Source organism: Rhineura floridana, chromosome 7 (genome assembly GCF_030035675.1).
Source record: "Rhineura floridana isolate rRhiFlo1 chromosome 7, rRhiFlo1.hap2, whole genome shotgun sequence".
In the NCBI taxonomy this organism is placed as follows: Eukaryota; Metazoa; Chordata; class Lepidosauria; order Squamata; family Rhineuridae; genus Rhineura; species Rhineura floridana.
This window is the reverse complement of record NC_084486.1, coordinates 108235793-108263181: the sequence shown is the minus strand read 5'-3', so window position 1 is coordinate 108263181 and position 27389 is coordinate 108235793. Positions and strand designations below refer to the sequence as shown.

The window sequence follows — 27389 nt, the reverse complement described above, 5'->3', positions numbered from 1 at the left end:
CATGGGGTATTTTCAATTTAACATGGCGGGACGTGAAAAATCCACGCTGGCTATAGTATACACCCATTCTCATAGCTGTATAATACAACTCTCATGAAGAGACCAGTGATGCAAAAAAAAAATGCCATGTACAAAATAAAATGCCCTAGCCTTAACCAGGTAACAGGTTCTGGTAAGGCCTAGGTTGTGACTGACTGAAACGAAATTAGGAAGAAAGGCCATGTTAGCACATCAACTACGTTGTTCTTCTCACTGCTCCCTTTTTTGAGAGCCCTGGACATTCCTCAGAGGGACGAGGAGATGCTGCTGAACTTGAGCGAGGGTGGCGTCTCAGGGCGGAAGGCGAGGCCCTCTCACGGCGTGGTCCTTTGAGAAAGGGCGGAGTGTGCGGGACGTAGGATAGAGGAGGAGGCGGAGAAGGAAAAGCCAGGGGGAGGGGAAAAATATAGTGGGCGCCGTCCGGCCGCTTCTGCGCTCTCTCACCGGCGGGCGGGATAAATGCTGGATTCTGGGCGGCCGCTGCGTTTAGTCGCTGAGCTGAGCGGGAGGCGGTGGCTCAGTTGCTACAGTTGCTGTTCTTGTTTCTTGGAGGAGGCGCGTCTCCAAGTGAGCGTGAGGTGAGAATACTTTGGCTGCTTGGTTTTTCAGGGGTCATTTCGCGGGGGTAGGGCTTCCCCTGTAATAGGAGTTCCCCCCGTCCTTCCTCTTTACATTTTTTAATGGGATTACCTTCTTCTACCTTCACCACCCCCAGCTTCCATATGTGAGTAATTGGGCGACCTTATAATTATCCTCTCCCTGGCTTGTTTACTTTCCATTTCTTTGTCGTCGTTTAGGGAGATGGTATTTTCCGCTTTAAGGTTATTCCTCTTTCAGCTTTTTTTCCAGGTTGAATTGTAATAGGTGTGGGGGGTGTAGGAGGAGAGAGGTTGCGTTTGTGGGACGGGGAGAGGGAGAAGTAACTGTAGAGTTTACAAAAGGTTTATGTTCAGTGTCTGACTCTTGGAGTTGAATTCACAAGGGCTTGTAGTAATGCTCCTCGCCTTCCTCCAGTTCGGTCAGTCCGTAGTACATGACGCTGCAGAAGATCCTAGAACCCGCAACTCTGCGCTTTTCAGCTTTTGGGAGAAGAGCGTCTCAATGTCGTTCGATTTCGGTGCCCAGACGGAATTAATGTTGGAGTTATAGCGCATTAGAGAGTCCCTTTTGTGGTTTGCTTCCCAACACTTTACCCCATATTTGTGTGTAGTCTCCTCCATCCTACGGGTTGAGGCAGCCCTAAAAATAAGTCCAGTCAAGTTACTAATCCCTACAAAAACTTAATTAGTCCGCATGTCCACAAATACCTTTAGGTTGCAATCCAATGCATACTTACTTGAGAGTATGCCCCATTGAACGCAATGGAGCTTGCTTCTGCGTAGGCATGTATTGGATTTCAGCTTTAGTTTTGTTTCTAGGCTATTGAAAAGAACTAATTCTTATCATCCAGAGGCAATTTTTACTTGCTATGAGTGAGTGGTAATTTGCAAACAAGGACTAGGACGCTAGTGTTCTCTGTGTGTGTCACGGGTGTGTCATAGGGAACAGGTGACTGTTATAAAAAGTGTATGTGGTGAAGATGTTGTTCATAGGGTACAATCTGCTACACAGACAAGTGTTCTCATCTGAGTGTCTCCATAAAGTGATGGTGATCACAGGAAGGCTGTTAAAGAACCTCTAACATTTTTTTGTGTGGATGGTTGTAAAAATGTTAACAGCACAACTGAGTTTAGTGAAGTTATGCTAGCCTAGTATATGGCATATTTAAGGCATACTTAGTGCAGGATATATCCCCATATGGAACTGGAAAATGAGAACGATAAAAAGATGTGCAGACTGAAGCTGACAGATAATTTCCTTGCGAATATGTAACGCTTAGTGATCCTGTGATATCAGGCTGAAGCATTTTTCCCACAATGAGTGTGAGTGTGTGTATGTGGGGAGGGAGAGCCATTTTTCTTGGACTGAGATGTTCTGGACACTTGTAAGATAACTGTGAAATAGAATTTGTTTAAAATGAGATAGTAGACTCCACATCATGGCCTTAGTTGGTAGGAGCCCAGTTCAAAATACAGTCTATAAAAGCGTGGTGTGTGTATGTATGTATGTGCACGCATGTGTGTATCATTGATTTGCCTAAATCTCTGTAGTACCCTTGTCTGAAAGCAAAATGTAAATGGTTTACCTACTATTAATGTAGTAGACAGCCTGCTTTTGATGCTTTCATATACTTATATATTTTTATTATAATTTTTATTTTTGGAAGTAGAATCTTGAGCTGAAGCCTAAGAATATTTATTTGTATAAAATGTTTCATTTAGTGTTGAATGTCACCACAGAATTGAAAAGTGATCTTAAATTTCAAAGGCCTTATTTTTAACTCTTCAGTGTGTACAGTTGCTCAAACCTGCCCAGTTAAGGTTCTGTGTACACTTCAAAAAGAGGAAAAAAACACTATTAGTTAGGAAGACATGTTAATGAAAATTGGTAGTTTCTGTGTAAGACTAAGCTGTTCAGGACTGCTTTTTTGCAAATAATTTTATGATGAATCTAATGTATGACCACCAATTTGATAACACAAACCATTATGCAAGTGTGTCTTGCTGACTTGCTTATGGGTTGTGCTCACCCTTAGATGAGCAGAGGACATTGCTGTTCTACCGAAGTCTGAAATACAGTTTAGTCTGTTGGCTTTCAGTTTCTAACAAGCTTGACAGGGAAATCTACTGTTATGTTAGTCAAAGAGTAGATCATGAGAGAGGTGTATAATGTCTGAGTATTTCTTCACTACTGCAGCCAAGAACTGTAGCTCACTTAAAATGTAATGCTTGGTCAAAAACGACTTCTTGTGAGCACAACACCATATTGTGGCTTGAGTGCAACATTCTTGCTTAATGGATGGAATTATATTTTTCATATCAGTTTCTTGAGCCAGTCTACCTGAACTGAATGGAGTGACTTTTCTGTTGGAAATGGGATGAACCTTTTGTTCTCTCAGTCATGGAACTGGAATGCCTTTCCTAGTTAAAGCTTGGCAAAGCATTTGGTTTTCTGATGAGCAATTGCTTGCAATATCCTTTGAGTAACTGTTGGGAGTGAATAATTAGTAGCCATAAAGTGTATGCTCTAGAAAGGCAACATTTCTGTGCCCAGAACTGTTTTTAGAGTCCACCTGAACTATTAAGAAAGAATCTGAGAGCTTCAGTGGAACAAGTAAATAGGCACAAAATAAACAATAGTATTGTAGATCTTCCAGGTGTTTGGGGATGTGTATATTTTGGCCCTGAGAGAGATATTTGAGCATCCTTGTTTGTTGAATTAAAGTAGAAGCTCTTTTGACACGGTTCTTCAATATTGTGGCCAATATAGCTATAGCTGACAGTTTGTCTTGCATTTAGCTTGTTACCCTCATGAGACTGTGTGTGAACATTTTGGAAACTTAAATAATTTGTGATGAGGCTTGGGCAAATGGGAACATGGTGTATTTTCAAGACTAAAAATGTACCTGACTGAAAATGAGTAAACTTACTGTATCTTTTTTGAAGATCAGGGGTGTATTAACTCTTTATTCACATAGCAATTTATTTGAATACACTATACCGTCATAAGCAGTTGTGTGCAAATACTTCAGCTTTTCGTTTTAGCATACTTTTAGTAGTTTGCTGCTTTGTTTTTTCTAAACAGAGAATTGTATGTTCATTGCATTGCTGATAACATTCATAGGTAGTGAGCACGTAAACAATATAGTATTGCTTAAATTAATATGGTTGTTTTAGGAACAGTTAATTCTGCATTGTCAATGCTTTTAACACATTGCTGCCATGTAAAACACTATATTCCACAATTTAAAGCACAAACACAAAGCATGAAGATGAAGGAACACAGCTGAAGAAATTAAAGGTTGAGTGAGTGTTATTTTTGACCTAGTGGCAGCTAATATTATTTATTTATTTATTATTATGTATTAGATTTATAGCCCACCGTTCTTCCCAGTAGGAGCTGCTAAACACAAACTTATTCGACCCTTGCCCTTCTTGGCTTATTAAAGCTTTCTGAGGAAGGTTGACTGAGTGGATCCAGGGTGTGGTCAACACATCATTGCGGAAGGGAGTGGTTCCAGCTGCTCTGAAAGAGGCGATGATCCTACTGCTCCTGAAAAAGCCCACCCTGGACCCATTGGTCTGCGACAATTACCTAGCGGTCGCAAATACCACCTTCTTAGGGAAGGTGATTGAGAGGGTTGTGGCGCAGCAATTGCAGGTACTCTTGGATGAAACAGATTATCTTGGCCCATCCCAGTCTGAGTTCAGGCCTGGTTATGGGACTGAATGGGCCTTGGTCACCCAGATGGATGACCTTTATCTGGAGAAGGACAGGGGGAGTGCAACCCTGTTACTCTTAATCTCTCAGAGGCTTTTGAATCCATTGACCATGGTATCCTTTTGGGCCGACTTGGTGATATGGGTATTGGGGACACTGTTTTGCAATGGTTCTGATCCCATCTCCAAGGTCATTTTCAGAGAATAGCATTGGGTGATTGTCTTTCGGCCCCCGGTAGTTGTGCTGTGGCGTGCATGTTCCCTATGCTGTTTAACATCTATATGCAGCCCTTGGGAGTGGTCATCTGGAGATTTGGGGTGAGGTGTCAGCACTCTATGCTGATGATACCCAGCTCTATTTCTCCGTAACATCTGAATTGGGAGAGGCTGTACAAGCCTTGGACCGCTGCCTGGACTCGGTGGTGGTCTGGATGAGGACCAATAAACTGAGTCTGAATCCTAGCAAGATGGGGGTGCTGTGGGTTGGTGATTCCCAAGTTCAGATAATTGGTCAGTTGCCTGCTTTGGATGGGGTTGTACTGTCTCTGAAAGAGCAGGTCCATAGTCTGGGGGTGCTCCTGGATTCATCTTTGTTTCTGGAGGCCCAGGTGACCTCAGTGCCTAGGAGTGCCTTTTACCAGCTTTAGCTGATAAGACAGTTGCGGCTGTTTCTGGACTGGGATAGCCTGATCACTATTGTCCATGCACTGGTAACCTCCAGGCTGGATTACTGTAATGCACTCTGTGTGGGGCTGCCGTTGAGGTTGGTCCGGAAGTTGCAGCTGGTGCAAAATGCAGCGGCGAGACTGCTCACTGGGGCAGGGTGTTGCCAACATGTCACCCTGCTGCTGAAAGAATTGTACTGGCTACCCATTTGCTACCGGGCCAAGTTCAAGGTTCTAGTCTTGGTGTACAAAGCCCTATACAGCTTGGGACCAGGATACCTGAAAGACCGTCTTATCCCTTATATACCCGGTCGATCACTGCGCTCTGCAGGTGAGGGCCTCCTGCAGATACCATCTTATCAAGAGGTCCGTTCCACACAACATAGGAAACAGACCTTTAGTGTGGTGGCACCTACCCTGTGGAATTCCCTACCCTTAAATATTAGATAGGCGCCATTGCAGTTATCTTTTCGGTGCCTATTGAAAACCTTCTTCTTTCAAAAAGCCTTTTAAGTTGAGACCTTATCCCAGTCTGCATCTTTGCTGGAACTCCTTTTTAATATGTTTTTAACCCTTTTTTAAAACAATACGTTTTTAATCTTTTTTGTTTAAAGATGTCTTGAAAGCTTTGTTTTTTTAAAAAAGCTTTTAAATATGTTTTGTTTTAATGTATTTTAAAGTCTGTTTTTATGCTTTAAAGTGTTTTAGTGCTTTTGTTTGCTGCCCTGGGCTGCTGCTGGGAGGAAGGGTGGGATATAAATAAATAAAATATTTGTGTATCAAAATCTGGTCCACTAATTGCATGCTTATCAAGAACACAACTGAAAGGTTTTAACTCTCAGTGCATACATTTTATAGGTACTGTGCTTTTGATTATCAGTGTATCAAAAGGATGTGCTACAGGAAACAATGGGTACCGTGTTACCTTCTTATTAAGGACTCTAAATTGGTGTTTTCAAATAACTTTCTTTGTACCAATGGAATGTTGGTGTTTCAATTGGGAACCAACATTTTGGACATAAGCTAGGATAGAATGTCTCCTTATACATCAGCCTTCCTCAACTGATGGCCATGCTGGCTGGGGCTGATGGGAGTTGCTTCCAAAACCTCTGGAGAGCACCAAGTTGGAGAAGATTGCCAGAATACTGTTGACCTTTTTTGGAGAGATAATTAGAGAAGCTTTCACATGTGATCTAGTCATGTTGTGTACCTTCCTTCAGAGATCAAGAATCACGGAACATTTTATTAATTGTAGTTACATTTTTATTTATAAATAATAGGTAAGGCTCCCATTAATGCAAGCAACAGTAAATCAAGTTTTTATGTTATTGGATTGGTGGAATAATGGAATGTTCTATAAAGGCAGCAAGAATATAGCTTTAGTGGCAAATGTTTCTCCAAAACTTATTTTCTGTAGTTGTCAACATGGTGAGCCTGTCCAATACAAGTTTCTTAGCTTTCTTCTGATGACTGCTAATGTTCTTTACTGAATAATTACACCTTCTCACTGTCAAGGTTTGCATACACTGTCAGAAGAGATAAAAACCACTTTCATTTTAACATGATCTTAAGTGTTTCCCAACCTTGTATCTCTAAGTTGACAGTAGAACTATCAGTCTTGACAGCTTTAATGAGTAAATGAATACTCCAGGTGTACAGTGAATAAACTCATTTTAGTCAGACAATATTACTTATTTTGTGTCTTCATGTAGAAGTCAACAAGAACAAAATATACGTTTAGTCTTTAGAAAGATTTATGTTCTGAATGTTTAGTGAATTCAATTGGATGTAAGTGCACCCTCTGCTGTCTGTAAACTAAATAAAGGGATGAATCTATCTACTTCATTCTCTGTTTTGAACATTGCTGTCTATCAAACTGTCAGTGGTAATGTTCCAAGGTATAAATAACTATTTCCTGGTGCATAATTTGTTAATGACCTCTTCATATGACTTTTTATTAATTTCTTAATGTCATTATCGCATACCATGGACTGCAAAAAAGACAAATAATTGGGTGTTAGAACAAATTAAACCAGAACTATCACTAGAAGCTAAAATGATGCAACTGAGGTTATCATACTTTGGACACATAATGAGAAGACATGATTCACTAGAAAAGACAATAATGCTGGGAAAAACACAAGGGAGTAGAAAAAGAGGAAGACCAAACAACAGATGGCTTGATTCCATAAAGGAAGCCACAGACCTGAACTTACAAGATCTGAACAGGGTGGTTTATAACAGATGCTGTTGGAGATGGCTGATTCATAGGGTCACCAATAAGTCATAATTGACTTGAAGGCACATAACAACGTCAATATATTTCTATCACTTGCCCTATTATGGCAGATAAGAAAAGAAAAATCACAGTAGAATGAAAGCTCTTGAAATGCACTCTGTGCACTATTTTTTTTGTCCAGGGTCTAAATTATTAGAATGCAGACTACCATTCCCAACAAACTTAAGTGTAAATGGTGTGAGTCTCACTCCTCCTTTTCTGACTGTACAGAAGAATTTCCTCCTAGAGTTTTGCAGGCTTGAGATCTTCCAAGTTTTTCTAAAACAATTCTGTATTCATGCATCCAGTAACTTTTATACGCGTTTACGCCCTGGCTCCTCTGCCTTGGCTTCCTTGAGAACTGCCCTGTTGATTTCAAGGGGCCTGTTGTCCCGCCCCTCTCTTTCTTGGAGTTGCTGGATGTTAAGATCGGGGGAGGATGTTGCTTTACATCTTGCAAATGAACTATTGCCACACTGGTTCTATGCTTACACCAGGAACATCCATCGGTAGTTACACCTCTGGACTATACAGGAGAGAAGCCCTATTATTATTGGAATTTGTTGCTTTTACGTTATTGTTAGTTTTTATTGTTAGTCTCTTAATGTTTTGATGTTTACATGTTCTGCTTTGTACGTCGCTTAGAGTGGCTGACAATTCAGCCAGATAAGCGACTAATAAGTTGAATAAATAAATAAATAAATATACAATTTATATTGTATATAATATAATAATGGGGTACCACAGGGATCTATCCTTTCTCCAGTGCTTTTTAACATCTATATAAAGCCGCTGGGAGCAATCATCAGGAGATTTGGGCTGCAGTGTCATCAGTATGTGGATGACATGCAGCTCCATCTCTCATTTAAATCTTCACCAAGGTTGGCTGTGGAAACCCTGTCCAGATGTCTGGAGTCGGTGAGTGGCTGGATGGGAAGGAATAAACTGAAGCTGAATCCTGACAAAACCGAGGTGCTGTTTGTGGGAGACAAGGGAAGGCTGGGAGATATAGACCTGGTGCTCAACGGGGTACGACTGCCCCTGAAAGACCAGGTTCGTAGCCTGGGGGTCGTTCTTGACTCCCAGCTGTCCATGGAGGCTCAAGTTTCGGCTGTGAGCCGGGCAGCTCTGTATCAACTCCATCTGATACGGAGGCTACGCCCCTACCTTCCCAATCATCTACTACCACCGGTGGTGCATGCCCTGATCACCCCTCGCCTAGACTACTGTAATGCGCTCTATGTGGGGTTACCCTTGAAAACGGTCCGGAAGTTACAGCTGGTACAAAATGCAGCGGCGTGTCTGATTACAGGCGGCCGCCACAGAGATCACATCACTCCTGTGTTGAAGGAGTTGCATTGGTTACCGGTTGTGTACCGAGCCCAATTCAAGGTGTTGGTTTTAACCTTTAAAACCCTATACAGTTGTGGCCCAGCTTACCTGAAGGAGCGCCTCCAGCATTGACAGGGATGCCGCTCAACAAGATCAGCCTCAGAAGACCTTCTCTGGATCCCACCGGTCAAAACAGCTAGACTGGTGAGGACTCGAGAGAGGGCCTTCTCAATTGTGGCCCCCACCCTGTGGAATTCTCTCCCAACTGATCTACGCCATGCCCTGTCTATAATGAGCTTCCGCCGGACCCTGAAGACCTGGTTTTTTAGGCAGGCTTTTGGAACGGGCTAGTTTTACTGTTGCTTTAAGTTTTTAACTGTTTTATATACTGTTTTAATGTGTACGTCGCCCAGAGTGGCTGGTCTACCAGCCAGATGGGCGACTAACAAATCGCATAATAAATAAATAAATAATAAACAATGTGAAAAAGGGGGATCTAGACTACCTGTTGTTGTTGTTGTTGTTGTTGTTATTTATTGCCTGCCCTTCACCAATAGGTCCCAGGGTGGGTTAAGAATGTAAAATACAATATTAAAATGAATTAAAACACATTTGAAATTTAAGTAGCTTCATTTATAACCGTCAGAGTGGATTATATAAACCATAAAAACAATAAATATTCAATACATGAATAATTAAAACAAATAAAATATATGTTTTCTGAACAATTAAAATACCAAGAAATAGATTTATCAGATGGATTTCTAGAAGAAATCATAATATATTGAATAGGTTCTGTGGTGAAAAATTGGCATATAAAACTAAAAAGGCTCCAATATCTGAAAGTTTTGGGTTAGTAGCAAGGAAAACGGCCAGTTCATAAACCATGAGAGAAGAGATATATTTCTAGTGGAACCTTTTTCAGTTAAAAAAGCAAAAAGTATCGAACAGTGTGACAGATAACAAAATGTGGTGTGGAAGTGCCTCTTTCATTGTGAAACTTTCAGTAACTAGTCATCTGATTGTAGCTTTAGATTTGCATCTCTAGTCAAGCTCAGTGTATATATCTAAAATTAAATTACCTATGTTTATTGTGTAGAGCTGTATCCATCAGCACAGCAGTTTTCAGTGCTAGTGCTAGATCTGCACAGCCACAATTATGCCTGCCACTATGTGGCTGCTATGACAGCTTTTATTCCAGAGTTTGTTTGGGAATAGGCTCTGTAAGCTGTCCATCTTCACTTCTCATTGTGTCAGAGGAGATTCACCTATGCCGTAAAATATTTTGCGTCAAGAAATTGCAACACTGCTCGCAGAAAGATTTTGGTTTGTTGCAGATGCTAAATGTAGTTTATATACATTTTATATAGTAGGTTTTGTTGGTGTGTGTGACGTCCTTCCCTGGCTCTCCCTGTCAGGTTCCCACCTGCTTGTGGCTACTGCCTTTCACTAGATACCACCAGGGTCACCACCAGTCCGGACCGTCCTTTATATGGTTTCTCACTCCGCTCTAGCACAGATCTCACTAGATCCCCCTGCTAGGCAGCACCACCAGTCATGTCCTATAACCAATACTCCCAGAGACTTTGCCTGAGTCTCTCTCTAGCTGGTTACTTTTGTGACTGCGTGCTTATGCTGTTCCCAACCCCCTTGTATCTTTATAGATAACGCATACAACTCTGGGTTGCTCTGGATACTTGAATTGTTATTATTCCTCCCTTCACCGCTGCCACCATTAGATACTGTTTCTGTTCAGCCTTGGTAATTACCTTGCCCTCCCTTCTGGTATGTATATCCCCCAGCCAAGGATCAGGCCTTTGGTAAACCAAATAAGTATTTATTAAATATCAGAAATAACAAGATTAGTTTTAGAATGTTTCACAAGCGTATGGTTTCATCTATTCCTGTTTTGTACTTGACTTATTATTAATCAGAACTCCAACTCCCTCTTTCTCCACACTCCTGACCTCCACCCTCAAACACCTCTTTCTCCACACTCCCAACATCCACCCAGATTCAACTGTCATTCTTCCATTTATACTCCCAGCCATCCAAGTGCTCAGCCAATCATCCAGCATTCTACTGCTCATGTACTCCCCCCTCCTCTTTAACTCCACTTACCATATGTCTTCTATATAAACAGCACTTACCATATTTACACTATAAGCAGGAACATCAGTGTGCTCTTGTTGCGTCCATATCAGGTGTTTAGGAGGAGTCTTAGAAAGGGGGACATGGGTGATTGTACCCCAATTCAGTGATCATGGGTAGAGGGAGGTATAACCATGGTGAGCTACCATAGAATATGAGGGCAAGGCTATCTGCGTCTTGTTCCCTGTTCCCATTCCTCCCATGTATGGGTTCCTCATTGCTCATCTGCTGTGCCCACTGGCCTGTGTGTGCTGTTGTTTGATGCTAGATCAACACACAATAAGACCACATATCCATGATTTCATCATGGATAAGGGTGCCAATTTGGGGTGCATTACCGAGACCTGGGTGGGTGAGCTGGGAGGAGTTGATCTGAAGCAGCTTTGCCCACCTGGATACTCAGTGCAACACCAGCACAGGCTGCAGGGACCGGGGTGGAAGGGGTTGCTGCGGTCTACAGAACTTCTGTCTCAGTCACCAGGAAGCCACTCTGTCTTGGAGTTGGCCGTGAGGGCCTGCACCTGGTGTCAGACCAAGGAGACAGTATACTGAGGTTGCTGATGATGTACCATCCACCCTTTTGCCCAGTAGCTTCTCTGACCAAGCTGGCAGAGGCCATCTTGGCTGTGGTATTGGAGAAGCACAGAATGATAGTCCTGGGTGATTTCAGTGTCCATGCTGAGGATGCCTCTAGTGTTCTGGCTCAGGACTTGATGGCCTCCATGACAACCATGGGACTGTCTCAAGTTAGCACCAGCCTGATGCATAGGGCAGGGCACATCTCAAATTGGTTTTTGCTCCAGATGGAGGAAGGAGTGGTCTAGAGATGGGGGATGTGGATGTCACCCCATTGTCATAGTCAGACCTCTTTCTGGTGAAGTTTAGACTTAGGGCTACAATCCTCCCCTGCAGGGGTAGGGGACAGATTAAGATGGTCTCCCCCTGAGACTAATGGAATCTACTGGATTCCTTAGTGTTCTGGGGGATTCCCAGTAGACAGAGCAGGTGACCCTGTTGAAGCCCTTGTCACACTGTGAAACAGCGAGGTGCATTGGGCTCTTTACATGGTTGCCCCCGAGCACCTTCTCTTCTTGTGGAGCCTGGTTTGCACCTTGGTACATCAATGAACTAAGGGCAAAGAAACAGGCTGGACAACGGCTAGCACACAAGTGGTGAAAGATGTGCTGTGAGGCTGATCAGGCACAAGTAAAACATCATAACTGTGTGACAGTGAAGGTGGCAAAGAAGGCCCACTTCTCTGCCACCATCACATGCTCAAGTCGTTGTGCAGTGGAGCTATTTCATATTGTCAGGGATCTATTGATATCAATTCCAGGAAATGGTGTTTTAGACCCTTTGGAGGCCCACTGTGAATTGTTTGCAAGGCATTTTGAGGGTAAAGTCGCTTGCCTCCATAGCAATCTTGATGCCCCATCCACATCTACTGTAGTCCCCAGTGAGGTGTCCAGTGCAATGTCTGCTGCAACTTCTGGGGAATGGTTTCAGTTGATGTGGTCTGATGATGTGGAGAAGGTGCTTGTGATGATGTGGCCAGCAACGTGTCTTCTCGACCCTTGCCCTTCTTGACTTAGTAAAGCTTGCCAAGAGGGTCTGACCGAGTGGATCCAGGGTGTGGTCAACACTTTGCTGCATGAGGGCATGGTTCCAGTTGCCCTGAAAAAGACAGTGATCCAACTACTCCCAACAAAGCCCACCCTGGACCCATTGATTTGTGACAACTACTGCCCAGTTGCAAATGCCCCCTTTTTAGGGAAGGTGATTGAGAGGGTTGTGGCGCAGCAATTGCAAGTACTCTTGGATGAAACAGATTATCTTGGCCCATTCCAGTCTGGGTTCAGGCCTGGTTATGGGACTGAATTGGCCTTGGTCGCCCTGATGGATAACCTTTATTGGAAGAAGGGCAGAGGGAGTATGACCCTGTTACTCTTGCTTGATCTCTTGGCTGCTTTTGATACTATTGGCCATGGTATCCTTCTGAGCCAACTTAGTGAGATGGGTATGGGAGGCACTGTTTTACAGTGGTTCTAATCCCATCTCCAGGGCTGTTTTCAGGAAATAGCATTGGGTGGTTGTCTTTCATCCCCCAGCAATTTTGCTGTGGGGTGCCGCAGGGTACCATCTTGTCTCCAGTGCTGTTTAACATCTATATGAAGCCCTTGGGAGTGGTCAGCATGAGATTTGAGCAAGGTGTCAGCATTACGCTGATGATACCCCGCTCTCCTTCTCTGTAACATCTAAATTGGGAGAAGCTGTGCAAGCCCTGGACCAGTGCTTGGCCTTGGTGGTGGTCTGGATGATGGCCAGCAAAATGAGTCTGGATCCTAGCAAGATGGAGGTGCTGTGAGTTGGTGGTTCCTCAGTTTGGATAATTGGTCAGTTGCCTGCTTCGGATGGGGTTTTATGCCCTCTGAAAGAGCAGTCTGGGGGTGTTCTGGTTCCACCTTTGTTGCTAGAGGCCCAGGTGACCTCAGTGGCTAGGAGTGGCTTTCACGAGCTTTGACTGTGGCTGTTTCTGGACCGGGTTAGCCTGATCACTGTTGTCCAGATTGGATTACTGTAGTGTGCTCTGCTTGGGGCTGCTCTTGAGATAGATTTGGAAGTTGCAGCAGGTCAAAACGTGGCGGCACAACTCCTTACTGGAGCAGGATATTGCCACTGTGTCACCCTGCTGCTGAAAGAATTGCACAGGCTGTCCATTTGCTACCAGACTAGGTTCTGGGTTTTGTGTACAAAGCCCTCTACAGCTTGGGACTAGAATATCTGAAAGATAGTCTTACACCTTATATACCCAGTCGACCACTACACTCTGCAAGTGAGGGCCTCCTGCAGATACCATCTTAACAGGAGGTCTGTTGCCCACAACATAGGAGGCGGACCTTTAGTGTAGTGGCACCTACCCTTTGGAATTCCACCCCTCTGAGTAAGACAGGCACCATCTCTGTTATCTTTTTGGCATCTACTGAAGACCTTCCTCTTTCAACAAGCCTTTTAAGTAGAGATCTTATCCCAGTCTGTGATAAAGTCTTAGAATTGCTTTTTAAGATGTTTTTCAAGCATTTTTTTAAAAATAGGATTTTAAAGATGCTTTGTTTCAATATTAATTTGTTTAATATTTAATGGCCATGCTGACTGCAGCTGATGGGAATTTGAGTCCACAACGTGTGGAGGGTACCACATTGGCTACCCCTAGAGTAAGCAGTCTTCTGATATACAAGAATTGCAATATGCTGCAAGGAAGACCACTGAAGTTTTGATCAGACAGTGAAAAGATAGGTGAACTTATTATGTGTGGGCATTGCTGAACTGGGGAGACTTTGGAGGAACAAAAGGCACACCATTGGCTGAGCAAACCTGAGGCATTGTTGCATTTGGTTTAACTATTGGCCAGTTCAGCATTCTGTTGATAATACAACTGTTTTGAAGTCTTTAATCTCCCTTACACTAATCATTGGAGGCAGGGAAGTGCTGGTTCTCTTCCTTATTTATATTGCCAGCCCCAGATGTAAATCATGTAGCACTGTAGACTGAGGCAGAGAAACTGCATACACAGCCCCATACTGAACAGTACAGAGGGAAGTGGACTACTCTGCTTTCTCCTGTAGCAGCTAGGAGCATTTGTGTGTGTGTTCATGTTCCTTGTTGAAAGGGACAGGTCTGGCTTCTCTGGGACAAGCACCTCCCCCTATTTTATGGTGTCTCTCCAGTTGAAGTCCTCTGGGTTTAAAAACATTTTTTTCTTCTTTGACTTACAGCTGGTTGAACCGTATTTGAACTGAGCAGCCCCTTTACCCATTCAGTTGAGCATGTCATTGAAGCCCCCTTTTGAAAATCTTCTGCAACTTTGAGATTTCCAACAGCTTCCTAGATTTCTCACTTGGGTTATCTCGTTGGTTCTAGGCCTGCAGTTTAAGTACCCCTTGTGGCATTCCACAAATTGTGCTTAGGAAGCCTGTTGCTTAAATATGGAACTGCTATCTTGCAACAAGAAGATTGTATTTGAAATGCTTCTGATTTTTGTAGGCAGTGAAACCCAGCTGAATTATTTCTTGCTGCAAAATGGTTTAACGGTGCCAATATATTCATGTAATACTCATATTCATGGTTTACTCTCTGTGGTAAAGACTGAAATTTTACATGTATTATTTCAAGTCTTAACAAAGGGTCACTCTCATTCTTTAGGCTTGCAAATATTGAGTGGTTAACCACCTGTGGCTTGTCCTCTCCCTTACTCAGGTATATTGCTTCAATTACACATCCCCTCCCTTGCCCCTGGAATTATCACAGTCTCCTATCTGCTGGTGTCAGTAGGAGGGATAGAGCTACCATAGTGCTAGCCCTGTTTCATGGGGGTTAGAGGATGGGCCACATTTCCTCTAATTAATCCGCAATGGTTTGAAGGAAACCCTGGGGGTAAACAGTTGGTTTTAACTCTTTAGTAAGAAAGAAGGTAAGTAGAGGAGTTCCCTAAAATAGTCTGTATTGAGACTGGTGCTATTTAACTTGTTTGCTATCCTGACTCTGGATCAGTGGGATAATCAGACTTGCAGATGACACCAAATTATTTCAGTGGACAAGCAACAGTTAAGTGATAAAACACATCGTGAAAGGCCTCTGAATGGCAGCAGCTGTCTAGAGCAGGTATATCCATTGTGGCTTTCTTCAGCTGTGTTTGACTACAACTCTCATCAGTCCCAGCCAGCATGGCCAGTTGTCTACAATAAGGGTGTATGAAAGCTATGGAGCCCCATAAATAAATACAGTGAATTTTTTTGCATTAGAAATGGATTTTGTTTGTGCCTCGTTCATGGCACCCCGAAGTCCATGGGGTCCAGGGATCCATGGACCACAGGTTAAGAACCCCAGGAGTAGATAATACTGGGCTAACTAGAGTGCCAGTGTCTGACTGTGTATAAGGCAACTTTATATTTTCATATCAGATGTCAAACTGTGAAAAACTCAAAGGATCTCTCTAAACAGGAAAAATGGGTGACAGACATATAAGAATTCAATGTATCTGAAAAATTAAGCATATTGTGACAAAAAATCTATTTCAGACTATAAGTATGTAAAATGGCTGTGATTATATAGAAAGACATCTTATAGTGGTGAAAAGCTCACTGAATAGGTTAACTTGAAAAAGGCAGTTTTTCCAGTTTTGGGAATACCTAGGAAGGGAGGAGAAGATAATGCTTGCTGTTTAAAGACATTATCTATGTTGTGGCCATATTTAGGATACTATGTACAGATACTATGTACTAATCTTCTGCATACTTCAAAAAGGACATTTTAGAATTGGAGAGTGTTTTAGCTGCCCTTTCCTATACCAATCAAAAGGCAAGAGTATCTCCCCTACATGGGAAGTTTTTTGGGGTGGGGTGAGGCTAGTTTACACAAAGATGGCTAATACCAACCAGCAACATGGTAGAGATTTATAAAGTTACTAACTGTATGGTGAAGTTGTTCTAATGAAAAAAATCTCAGATGTAAGAGAGACAGATTTAAACCCACAAAATGGTCACAACAAAATGTGATTCAGGTTACACAGCCCTCATAATTGCAATTTGAGGTCATCCAACGAAGCTGGCAGTTCAGGGCAGATAAAAGGAGGTACTACATCACGGAACTCAATTATGGAATTCAGTACTGCACAGATGTGGTTGCTTTAAGATAGAATTGCACAGATTCAGTGAGAATAGGTATGTTGGTGCATACAAGCCTTGATAGTTAAATGGAATGTGTATCTACAAAGGCAGTGTACCTTTGGGTATTGGAAGAAGGGCATAAATAGGACATGGTCCTTAGCTTTGGAAATCCTCCCATGGGGTGTGAACGTATATGGCTAGCCTTTGGTGGGTGGTAATGGAATAATTGAGTAGATAATCTGGGCCTGGCCCAGTGAGGCAACCTGTTTGGTTTTTAAGCAGGGTACTGCTGTGGCAACTTTACAGAGGATTCTGTCCCTGCAGCAGGAGGATTTGCTGGTTGCCTGGCTGGTTTTAATTTAGCTGAAAAAGTAGTTCTTCAACACTGAAGGGATTTATTCTGTTTTGTTAGTTGTAATTGGGGTGGGGGAGTACCTAGTAAGAGCTGTAGCCAACGAAGCTAGTGAATCTGCAGGACAGCAGAAGTTGGTACTGTGTGCAAAATACAGCTTCCTCAATTTCTGCTTTAATTTTAAAATGAGGCTGCTTCTAATACAGTATAGCCCTTTTGGCTGTGGAGGTACAGCTAAAAGTGTGTGGGCAATGCCTGCTTATATGAAGTTAGAGGATGGCCAAATAAGATTTACAGTGGTGGAGAGCTAGCACTCTGGCACCTGCATATTCTGTTGCCTGTACCGATGACTAGAAAGGAGAGGAAATTTGCTCAGTTTGTATAACTTAATGCAGGGGGCAGAATATGGACTGCCTGAATGAAGAATTCTGTTTTGTGTTGTTTTTTAATGTGGAGTGTACACAACCCCAGCCAAGATGTCCTCAGCTGTATCTCCAGCAACTTTGTCAGAAGAGCTGCCTGATTTGCCTCATGCTACTGTGTGGGTGTACCAAGCAGATAGAATACTGGTAGAGGAGTGAGTGCTCAAGAAAGGAGGTAAGATGTGCTGGCAGGAAGCCTGAAATACTGGAAGAGTGTTGAGGCAAGTGGAACTCTTTTCTTGGTAAAGATGATGGTTTGCATCGAGTGCTGTGGAGTCGGAGTCGTGGAGTCGGAGTTTGAAGCAATTTGGGGTGGAGTCGGAGTTGGTAGAAATGTACAGACTCCGACTCCAGCTTCAAAATAAATTTTGATTGACAGATTTTTTAAAATATAAATTCACAATTTCAAAGAAGCTTCTCATGAAGTCAGCTGTATTTGAGCATTTCACCATAACTCAGGATGGAAAACATTTTGTGTGTCAGTGTATGACACAGGACCCAGATAAAGACAAATGCTGTGATGCCAAGATCAGTGCATATTCAGGCAGCGATAAAAATGCTCCTACGAGAGATTCCAATTTAAAAAGACATTTACAGCGCTTTCCAGGGCTGTGGAGTCGGCGTTGTGGAGTCGGACAGTAGAAAAATAGAGGGGTCAGAGTCGAAGGTTTGGCATACGGACTCCACAGCCTTGTTTGCATCCTTCCATTAATGGAACTAGAGAAGTGAAGGCCCAGGGGAAAAAAGAAGGAAGAATGGGGGAAAACTGTTTTCTCCTGTTTTTCTCTGAAGGTTTTTTGTTTGTTTTCCTGAAAAATTGGGAAAAAATCAGGAAAAAAGTTTAGTCCCTAACTTTCCAATTTTTTCCTGGGCCTTCACATCTCTAGGGGAAACTATAACCAATATAGTAGCTAAAAGTGGAGAATTTCCCTCTCTTACCTGAGACCTGTATTGACGGCTTAGCTTCCCTCTCTTTATTCCTGGAAATATATGCCCTCAATTATTTTACATTAATCTAACCAATAGTTTTCTTCAGGAAGACAAAGATAAGACTAGCTTTTTTTATGATGAGCACATTGTGGTCATATGTCAGCACTTCAAAAATGGGATTGAATGTGCTTGAAGCTTCTTTGCTTTTGGGATCCTTTTTCTTCTGCTGCTGTTTAGACGTGTAGTTGGTCCCAGGCTATGGTCTGAAGGCACATAGCGCCTGCTGCACCTTTTCTTATGGAGTTTCCAAGTGGATGGCAGTTTCAAATCTAGTCTTAGAACATTTAAAAGGTGAACAGGGGTACTCATAAAAGTTAAACTCATCAACTATTAGGAAGCTGGAAGTTTTCCCAGTGCAGTAAACAGTAGATTTGCAGTTAATTGAGGCATTATTCTAATCTAGCCGGACAGAGTGTATGTGACAGCTTCATCACATGTTGACCCATTTCACTGTTCCTTACTGGATTTGCATCCTGTAGACAGCAGTAAATATTTGTTAACTAAAGGCAAGGCTTTCCCTTGCCCCCCCCGCCCCGATCTTTGACTATGTGAAAAACAAACCTTGCTACCAAGTACTGGTATGAGAATTGCATTATTTTATTGATGTATTATGTTCTATTGATGTATTGTTATGTTCGTGTTTTTTGTAAGCCACCTTGAGGGCATTTTGGCAATAAGGGGGAAATAAATAAATAAATAAATAGTATAACACGTTGCATATTGCAGAGCCAAACTGTGTATGTTTGATATGCTGTTGAATACGCCATGACTTATTTATTGGTCGAATAGGAAGATAGACATTCTAACAGAGGGTCTTTTGCAGGGTTTCCCAAAATGGTTGATATTGGGATCAGTGGGACTATGCAGGGGTTGTATAAAGACCTAGGGGTCAAAAAAGACATAGGGTGGAAAAGAGGTTTGCAAGGTATAGTGTGAAAAAATTAATTAGGAACTGTTCAGAGCCTCAGACACAAAGGGTGTGGGCATGTACAGAGTGGTGTGGTATCATTATTTTCAATTATTTTATTTATTTTTATTCTTTATGATTCCTAGTAATGGTGGTTGATTTGTTAATAACTGTTGATTACATTTTGATATTTCCTGACTTCATTTTATATACCTTTCTAAGACTTTGGATTGGGATTGATAACAACTTTATAAGCACATTAAGGGCTCAGCAAACTCAGAAGTGTGGGGAACCCTGTTTGTACCATACCTTTAACATGTTTCAACTGAATTCAGAACAGACTAAAACAGCATGGGTTTTGGAGTGGGAGGTATGCCTGTGGACCACCAAAGTTAGAGTGTGGTCCTGAAGTTCATAGAAGCTATCCGTGCAATTATAAGGTTGCAGTGAAAGTTTTAGAAAACGGACTTTCTAAAAAAACAAAATTTTGAAATATTAAAGTTGTAGTACAGGGGTGGCGGACCTATGGCATTCCAGATGCTATTCAATTCCAACTCCCATCTTCCCTTATTGCCCATGCTGGCAGGGACTGACAGGACTTAGACCAACAACTCCTGGAGAGCAACAGGTATCCCATGCCTGTTGTAGAAGACTGAAAGATGCCTAACTTTTAAACATGAAAGAGGAATTCACTAATAGGCAAAAAACCATGTGGTTTAAGAACGTACCTTTAGCTAACAGATATTTTTATCAAACTTTAAAAGACTGGGAAATTGGACAGCTATAGTGAATGCACCAGGGAGGCAGGAGACCTGACCTCCTCTCTGAGATACTATACTACCCTACAAATTCGTAAAACTGCAAACACAATTTGGGTTGGTATTTCACAGTACAATCCACTTCCTGTGTAGCTTGGAAGAATTTGGTAACATGTGTCTCTGAGCAAATGGGGAGTGGTGGCAACACCTGCCATCTCCAAAGATGAAGAATTACATTTTTGTATGTTTGTTGGTGTTCTTCTTACTTTGCTTCTTTCCTGTGTTGCTACTGTTTCTACAGAGAATCTAACCTAGACAATTATATTTCTCTCATTATAGAAATCTGTGTCAAATTTATTTTTATTAATTTCAAAGCCTTTTTATTGGCCTATGTCATGTGATGGTGAAGATAGCCTTTTTTGTTTCAAACTGGAGCTTATGTTCTATTTCTATTTTGGGTGCATTAACAGTTGAATCTGAAACTGCAGTTTGATGTAAAATCAGTTGGATTACAATATGTTGCTACTTCAGCAATGACACTAATTGTTGGAAAAAATAACTTGGCCTGCCCAAGATGCATGTGTCCAGCCAGCTATGCTTAAAGTACTCCACTTAAAGAAAGGTGGGCATGGTCAATTAAAAACATAGAGCACACCTAGAATTTTGCTAGAATATATTTCACCTCCCACGGTTTTATCTTGTGCAAACTGAGACACTCCTCATGTCCATTGGAAACTATTCTGCAGAACAGTCAGTGCCATTATTCCACAATTGGTTTTGGAGCTTTTTTATAGTGTTGCAAAGTGTTGTTGTAGTTCACATATTCACAGAAACAGAAGCAAAAGAGAATGATTTACTACTGCAAACTTCACTAAAATTGCAAAGTAAATCAAACATATTTAAAGTGACAAGCTGAACTATATCAACTGTCTTAATAATGTTGCTTCCTCTCTGCTAAAATAAGGTCAGCACAGTACATGACTTGTTTCTGTTAGTTGTGCTGACTGCAGGTGTTGCCACCAGGGCCGGTTCTAAAGGGCGGCCAGGTGGGGCACTGGCCCGACGGCCCCTGGAGCTACAGGGGGTCCCTCAGCACCCCTCCGCTCCCCTTCTGCAATCTGTGGGCTCATGCCCAAGGGCCCTGGCATTCCTGGAGCCGGCCCTGGTTGCCACCACTCACCATATGCTTAGAGGCACACATTATCAAATTCTTCCAAGCTACACTGAAAGTGAATTGTACTGTGAAAGACCAACCCAAATTGTGTTTGCATTTTGACAAATGTGTAGGGCAGTACAATATCTCAGAGGAGGTCAGGTGTCCTACTCCTCTGGTGCATTCACTATAGCTGCCCAATTTCCCTGCTTTTTAAAGTTCGATAGAAATATCTTTTGGCTATAGGTACGTTCCTAAACTGAAAGGTCTTTTGCCTATTAGTGAATTTCTCTGCTTTTTAGTCCGGCAGGTAAGAAATGGGATCCTATGCAAGTTTGCTGAGAATGGATTGATCATTTGCATGCTTATTGAGTTCAGTGGGATTTTCAGTTGGATCGCCTAGGGGGATTAGGAATAGGGGGCACTGTTTTACAGTGGTTCCATTCCTATCTCTCAGATAGGCACCAACGGGTAGCTTTGGGAGATGAGGTATCAGACCCTTGGCCTCTTAATTGTGGGGTGCCACAGGGCTCTATCCTCTCTCCCATGCTGTTTAACATCTATGTGAAACCGCTGGGGCCATCATCAGGAGTTTTGGGCTGCAGTGTCACCAATATGCGGATGACACTCAGCTCTATCTCTCATTTAAGTCCTCACCAGAGTTGGCTGTGGATACCATGTCCAAGTGCCTGGAATCCGTAAGTGGATGGATGGGAGAGAACAGGCTAAAGCTGAATCCCGACAATTCCGAGGTGTTGCTTGTGGGAGACAGAGGAAGGCTGGGTATTACGGACCTGATGCTTAATGGGGTGAGATTACCCCTGAAGGACGAGGTCCGCAGCCTCGGGGTCATTCTTGACTCCAGGCTGTCCATGGAGGCTCAGGTCTCGGCGGTGAGTCGGGCAGCTTGGTATCAGTTACATCTGATACGGAGGCTGCGACCCTACCTTCCTGTTCATCTGCTCCCATGGGTGATACATGCCCTGGTCTCCTCTCGCTTAGACTACTGTAATGCGCTCTACGTGGGGTTACCCTTGAACACGGTCCGGAAGTTACAGCTGGTACAGAATGCGGCAGCACGCTTGTTTAAGCACAGCCGTCGCCATGACCATATCACGCCAGTGTTAATAGATCTTCACTGGTTACCAGTTGTTTACCGGGCCCAATTCAAGGTGTTGGTGCTGACCTTTAAAACCCTATACGGTTTCGGCCCAGTCTATCTGAAGGAGCACCTAAAGAATCACCAATTATGCCGCCTGACAAGATCAGCCTCACAAGACCTTCTCTCGGTCCCACCAGTTAAAACAGCTAGGCTGGTGCGGACCAGAGAGAGGGCATTTTCGATTGTGGCCCCCACCCTCTGGAATTCCCTTCCTTTTGATCTCCGACATGCTCCCTCCCTGATGGGTTTTCGCCAAGCCTTAAAAACCTGGCTATTCAGGAGGGCCTATGGGATTGGGGAGGATTAATTTTATAAGGTTTTAAATAGAAATTGGTTTTAAATTGATTATGATTGTGTTTGCTTGTATTTTATTTTGTATTATGTACTGCTCTCTATTATTGTAAGTCGCCTAGAGTGTCCACTAACCTGGACAGATAGGCGACCAACAAATAAAATTTATTATTATTATTATTACTCACCTGCAAAGGATAGGTGCTTAGGATAGGTGAAACTGACCACAGGGGATGAGAGGAGGGGGAGGGGAGCAGGCAGGAGGGGGAGGAGAAGGGGAGTTTTGATCACTTACATGTTTGAGTTCATTGGGATTTACTCCCATGCAATCATGCTTAGGATAGTTAAAACTGACCATGGGGAGGGAAGCCTGGAGTGGGCAGAGGAGGAGGAAGAAAGAAGAGGGGAGGAGAGGAAGAAGGGAGGAGAAAGGGAGAGAAGAGGGGAAGCAGGGGAAAGGCAGGTCTGATCATTTGCATGCTTATTGAGTTCAATGGGATTTACTCCTGTGCAATCATGGCTAGGATAGGTAAAACTGACCATGGGGAGGAGGAGGGGGAGGGGTGAATAGAGGGAAGGAAAAAGGGGGAGAGGGGAGCAGCAGGAGTGGGAGGGGGAAGGAGGGGATTAGAAGGGGCAAAAGCGAGGGGATGGGAGGGAGGAGGAGGGGAGGGCAGGTTTGATCATTTGCCCATTGAGTTCTGTGGGATTTACTCCTGTGCAATCATGCTTGAAAATGAAATGGACTGCTCTCAAGTTGATCCTGATTTATGGTGACACTATGTATAGAGTTTTTATGGTAAGCGGTATTCAGTGGTGGTTTACCATTGCCTTTCTTGGAGGCTGAGAGGCAGTGACTGGCCTAGGGTCACCCAGTGAGCTTCATGGCTGTGTGAGGATTTGAATCCTAGTCTTCTAGGTCCTAGGATAGGTAAAACTGACCATGGGGGGGAGGAGGAGGACAGAGGGGAGGAGGCGGCGGCAGAAGGAGGGGATTGGAAGGGGATGGTGAGGGGAAGGGAGGGGTGAAGGGAGAGGGAAGGGGCAAGAGGGAGTGGATAGGAGGGAGGGGAGGACAGGTTTGATCATTTGCATGCTTTTTGAGTTCAGTGGGATTTACTCCTGTGCAGTCATGATTAGGATAGGTGAAACTGACCTGGGGAAGGGGCAGGGGGGAAGAGAAGGGCAGGGAGGAGAGGGATAGGGGAGGAGATTGGGTGAGTGGGTGCTGGGCAGAGGGGAAGCCCCTTTCCTTTCCAAAAGGAAAACATGAATGGTATCTTTCTTTTTCGGGGTTTCCCCCACCTTTTTATTCTACAGCAGGCACATGTAGCCTCCCACCCAGATTTAAACCAAAGCTGTCCCTGGCCACATCCACACCAATCCTTTATTTCAATTTAGACAGTCATGGCTTCTCTCAAAGAATCCCGGGAAGTGTAGTTAGGGAAGGGTGATGAGAGTTGCTAGAAAACGCCCTGTTCCCCTCACAGAGCCTCAATCAGAGCGAAAGACTGTTAAACCACTCTGGCCATTGAAGCTCTATCAGGGGAATAGGAGTCTCCTCTCAGCACCCTTCACAAACTACACTTCCCAGGATTCTCTGAGTGAAGCCATGACTCTCTCATGTAAAATCAAAGTCTGTTGTGGGTGTGGCCCCCTGATTAGGCAAGCCAAGCAGCTGTGAGATTGGCTTTAGAACTCTGACAGTTGGTTCTTACTGAACATTCCCGGCATTATCATTGAGTTCAAGTCACAATTTCTTAAATTAATTAAAACTCAGCCAGGCATTTTTTAAACTTTTAAACTGTAGAAGATGAAGGTCAGAGTATGGGGCAAGGTCAGTAATAGGATTACAGGTACTCTGTGAACATGGGTGATTTTTAATGAATTTCAACAGATTATGAGAACTCAGAAAAAAGTCCAAAAGGGGTCTGGTTTTCTCTTTCTTTTTACACTTTGAACTCTCAATTCTCTCTGACAGTTTTGTGTATCGCCATGAAACTTTAGAGGGTTGTTAGCAAGTGTTTCTGAGTTCAGGGCTATAGGTTTTGTAAGATTTTGTTTTGAAATGAGCTTATGGAAAGCATCAGAATGGCATGGGGCGTATTTTTAATTTAACATTGCAGAATGCAAAAAATCTATGCTGGCTATAGTATACATCCACTCTCGTGGCTGTATAATTAGATCCCCAGCATGATTTGTTACATGTAGCAGCAGCAACTTCAAGAGTGCAGAACCATTTGCAACTGGTTGGGGTGCCCTCTTAAAGTATGTACATGCACACTAGCTTTTCTATGATGTGATCTCAAATAGCCGAGGGCTGTGTGTGAATGCCGCAACCATGTGGCAGGGACAGAGTGAGTGGTATCTCCCATGTAGTCAGTGCACAGCATGATATTGCATTACAGAAAAGCAGCTCCCACACAACTGCGGCTGGGGGCTAAGGACACCTGGGACTTGCTAGCTTGTCAGCAAACAAGTCTGTTTTGATGATGCCATGTCAGTGAAGCCACAAGTTCAGCCACCACTTCAGGAAAACCTGAGCAGTGTTAAATCAGTTACCAATTACATATGCAAAAAAATATTTTTTCCCCTTCATCCCAGCCCACCATCCATTTTTTCTTTTATTTTCTTCTGTTGCTCCATGTTACCCTAGAAGAGCTCACCAACTCTTGATTAGGATACACTGTTATATTCAGTGAAGAAGACAGAAAGGGGTTTTATGGTGGTATAGAGTGAGTTTTTATATCGGGCAAATGTGACAAGTCAGTTCCTTGACTTGAAATGTGTGAAGCTTGATTGTAGTAAATAGGAAGGGTGTTCATGTGTACCTTATAGAAAGTGGAACAGGTTTCTACTGGATCTTTGTATGAGATGGCAAACCACTGCTCCCTGAAATATAAGGGCTGAGCAAAAATTACAAGGCTTGCATTGTGAGGCTTCCTTCCCAGTTGTGTCATGCTGCAAAAATTGGGAACATGTTAACTGACCAGTTAGTTCAGTTCATCAGTCCAGCTGTCAGTTTATCCTCTGTGAATGAGGGGATCCCCCTATTAATAAACAGCAGAGCAAGCTTCCTTTTTTGTACAAACAATGTCTCCCCCCTCCAGTCCGGTAAGAAAAAAAAAACAGTACTGTTTATCAGTGTTACTGGGCCTCTAATTTACAGGCTGCCTTTTGCTTCTTAGATTTGAAAGACTGTGACTTAATTTAGTATTTAGAGCTGCTCCCTCTGAGAGCTCAGGATGTTACTGTATTTGCACATCTCCAGCAGGTGGAGGTCTCAGAGGTGATCTGTTGCTGGTCCTACTGGTTGCATAGTGTGGCTGCTCTACAGAAGTCTGGGGCAAAAGGAAATCCTCACTGTTGGAAACTTTTTTCTGTCTTAAATTCCTTACTTTTCCTCCACCTCCTTACTCTGTTGTATTCTAATGGGGCATGTCCACATAGGGTGAATGCTGTGGTGTTGAGGAGAAAGGAGAGGGAGCAGTTGGGCTACATAGATTGCTCTGATCATGGAGGCATTTTCTCTTGAATCAAGGCAATTAGAAGTGATATCAGAGGGATTAGCCTGTCGGCAGACACTGTACCTGTAATCTGTATTTCACTCAATGAAACTCACTTCAAAGATTTTCCAGGGTTTTGAGATGGAAGGAGGGCAAGATTAAGAAGCGATTAAGGAGAGAAAGGACACCTTCAATATCTTCTAGTAGTGGCAGGAACAAAACATAAATGAGCCTTTATGGATACATCTCAATCTCTTTCTTAGAGGGCCAAAATCCTAAGTAAGCGGTGTCGAAAGAGAGCAGCATTGAGGATTCAAGAATGCAGAAGGGTCTGCCATAAGCCCAGTATGTGAAAGGAAAAAAAAATTTTAGTAAGAAAAATACTTAAGATTCTAATGCTCTCAAGCCACCAGAGTGTAAGGTATACAACAGCTAATTAACTTTATAGAGCCATATATCTCAAGAATAAAAAATACTTTTGTTCATTCTGGAATTTTGGCCAAGGTACAGCAATTTTATAAACCATGGTTAGATTTTTATTCAATACACAGGCCTAGGTTAACAACATGATTATGATTTCAATCACTATAGAATTGAGTCTTTCCTGTGCACATACAACCTGTAAGACAGGGGTATTCAACTTGGGTAGCCCCAACTAGCATGACCAATGATCAGGGATGCTGGGAGTTGTAGTCCAACACCTGGAGGATATCACAGTGGCTTAACCTGCTAAATGACAACATAGGGTATGGTATTGTGGGGCCCTAAATACTTTTTCTGGCTTCAGATCCTCAACTGATTAAGCATCTCTGGAATCCTGTTTTATTAATTTCTTCTGGCCTCTTGCCCATATAACAATAATCAGCTTTTCCTCCTGAGAAAGACTAACCATAAGGGTGCTGGATTTAAGATCTGAATTTGTGGAGATGCATAAAATCATAATACTATTTATGAATTCCAATCAGTGGACAGTAACTACAGATAAGTGCATTGGAGAACTGATATGCCTCTGGCTAGTCTTTAAATTTGTCTTTTTCTCCCCCGTTTAGATTGTTTTAGGTTAGGAATCATGAGCTGGCATTTCCTACTCCTCTTTGCTGCCTTGACTACGACATGCCTGTGCTTCCCACCAAGTCGTCTGTCTCTTGAGGAACTGGGCTCAGACATTGGAATCCAAGTTTTCAATCAGCTGGTCAAAAGCAGGTCTAAGGATAATGTTGTGGTTTCTCCACATGGAATTGCATCAGTACTTGGAATGCTTCAACTAGGTGCTGATGGCAAGACAAAGAAGCAGCTGACAACAGTGATGAGATACAGCGTAAATGGTCAGTTTTTCTGATCTGTTGTTGTGGGCTTGGGTTCTTTATGAGCTTATGGAAAATTGCAGCATAGGTGAGATTT

At 42.9% G+C, this 27389-nt stretch overlaps 1 protein-coding gene across 1 annotated transcript in view; it reads left to right on the top strand.

The window, feature by feature from the left end:
* Positions 1–470: 470 nt before the first annotated feature.
* SERPINE2 (serpin family E member 2) overlaps positions 471–27389 on the top strand; it is a 45963-nt gene continuing 19044 nt past the window's right edge. The window contains exons 1-2 of the mRNA XM_061636801.1: positions 471–617; positions 27038–27313. Of these exons, the coding sequence (XP_061492785.1) occupies positions 27058–27313 (256 nt within the window). The 5' untranslated portion in view covers positions 471–617; positions 27038–27057. The remainder of the gene's footprint in view (positions 618–27037; positions 27314–27389) is intronic.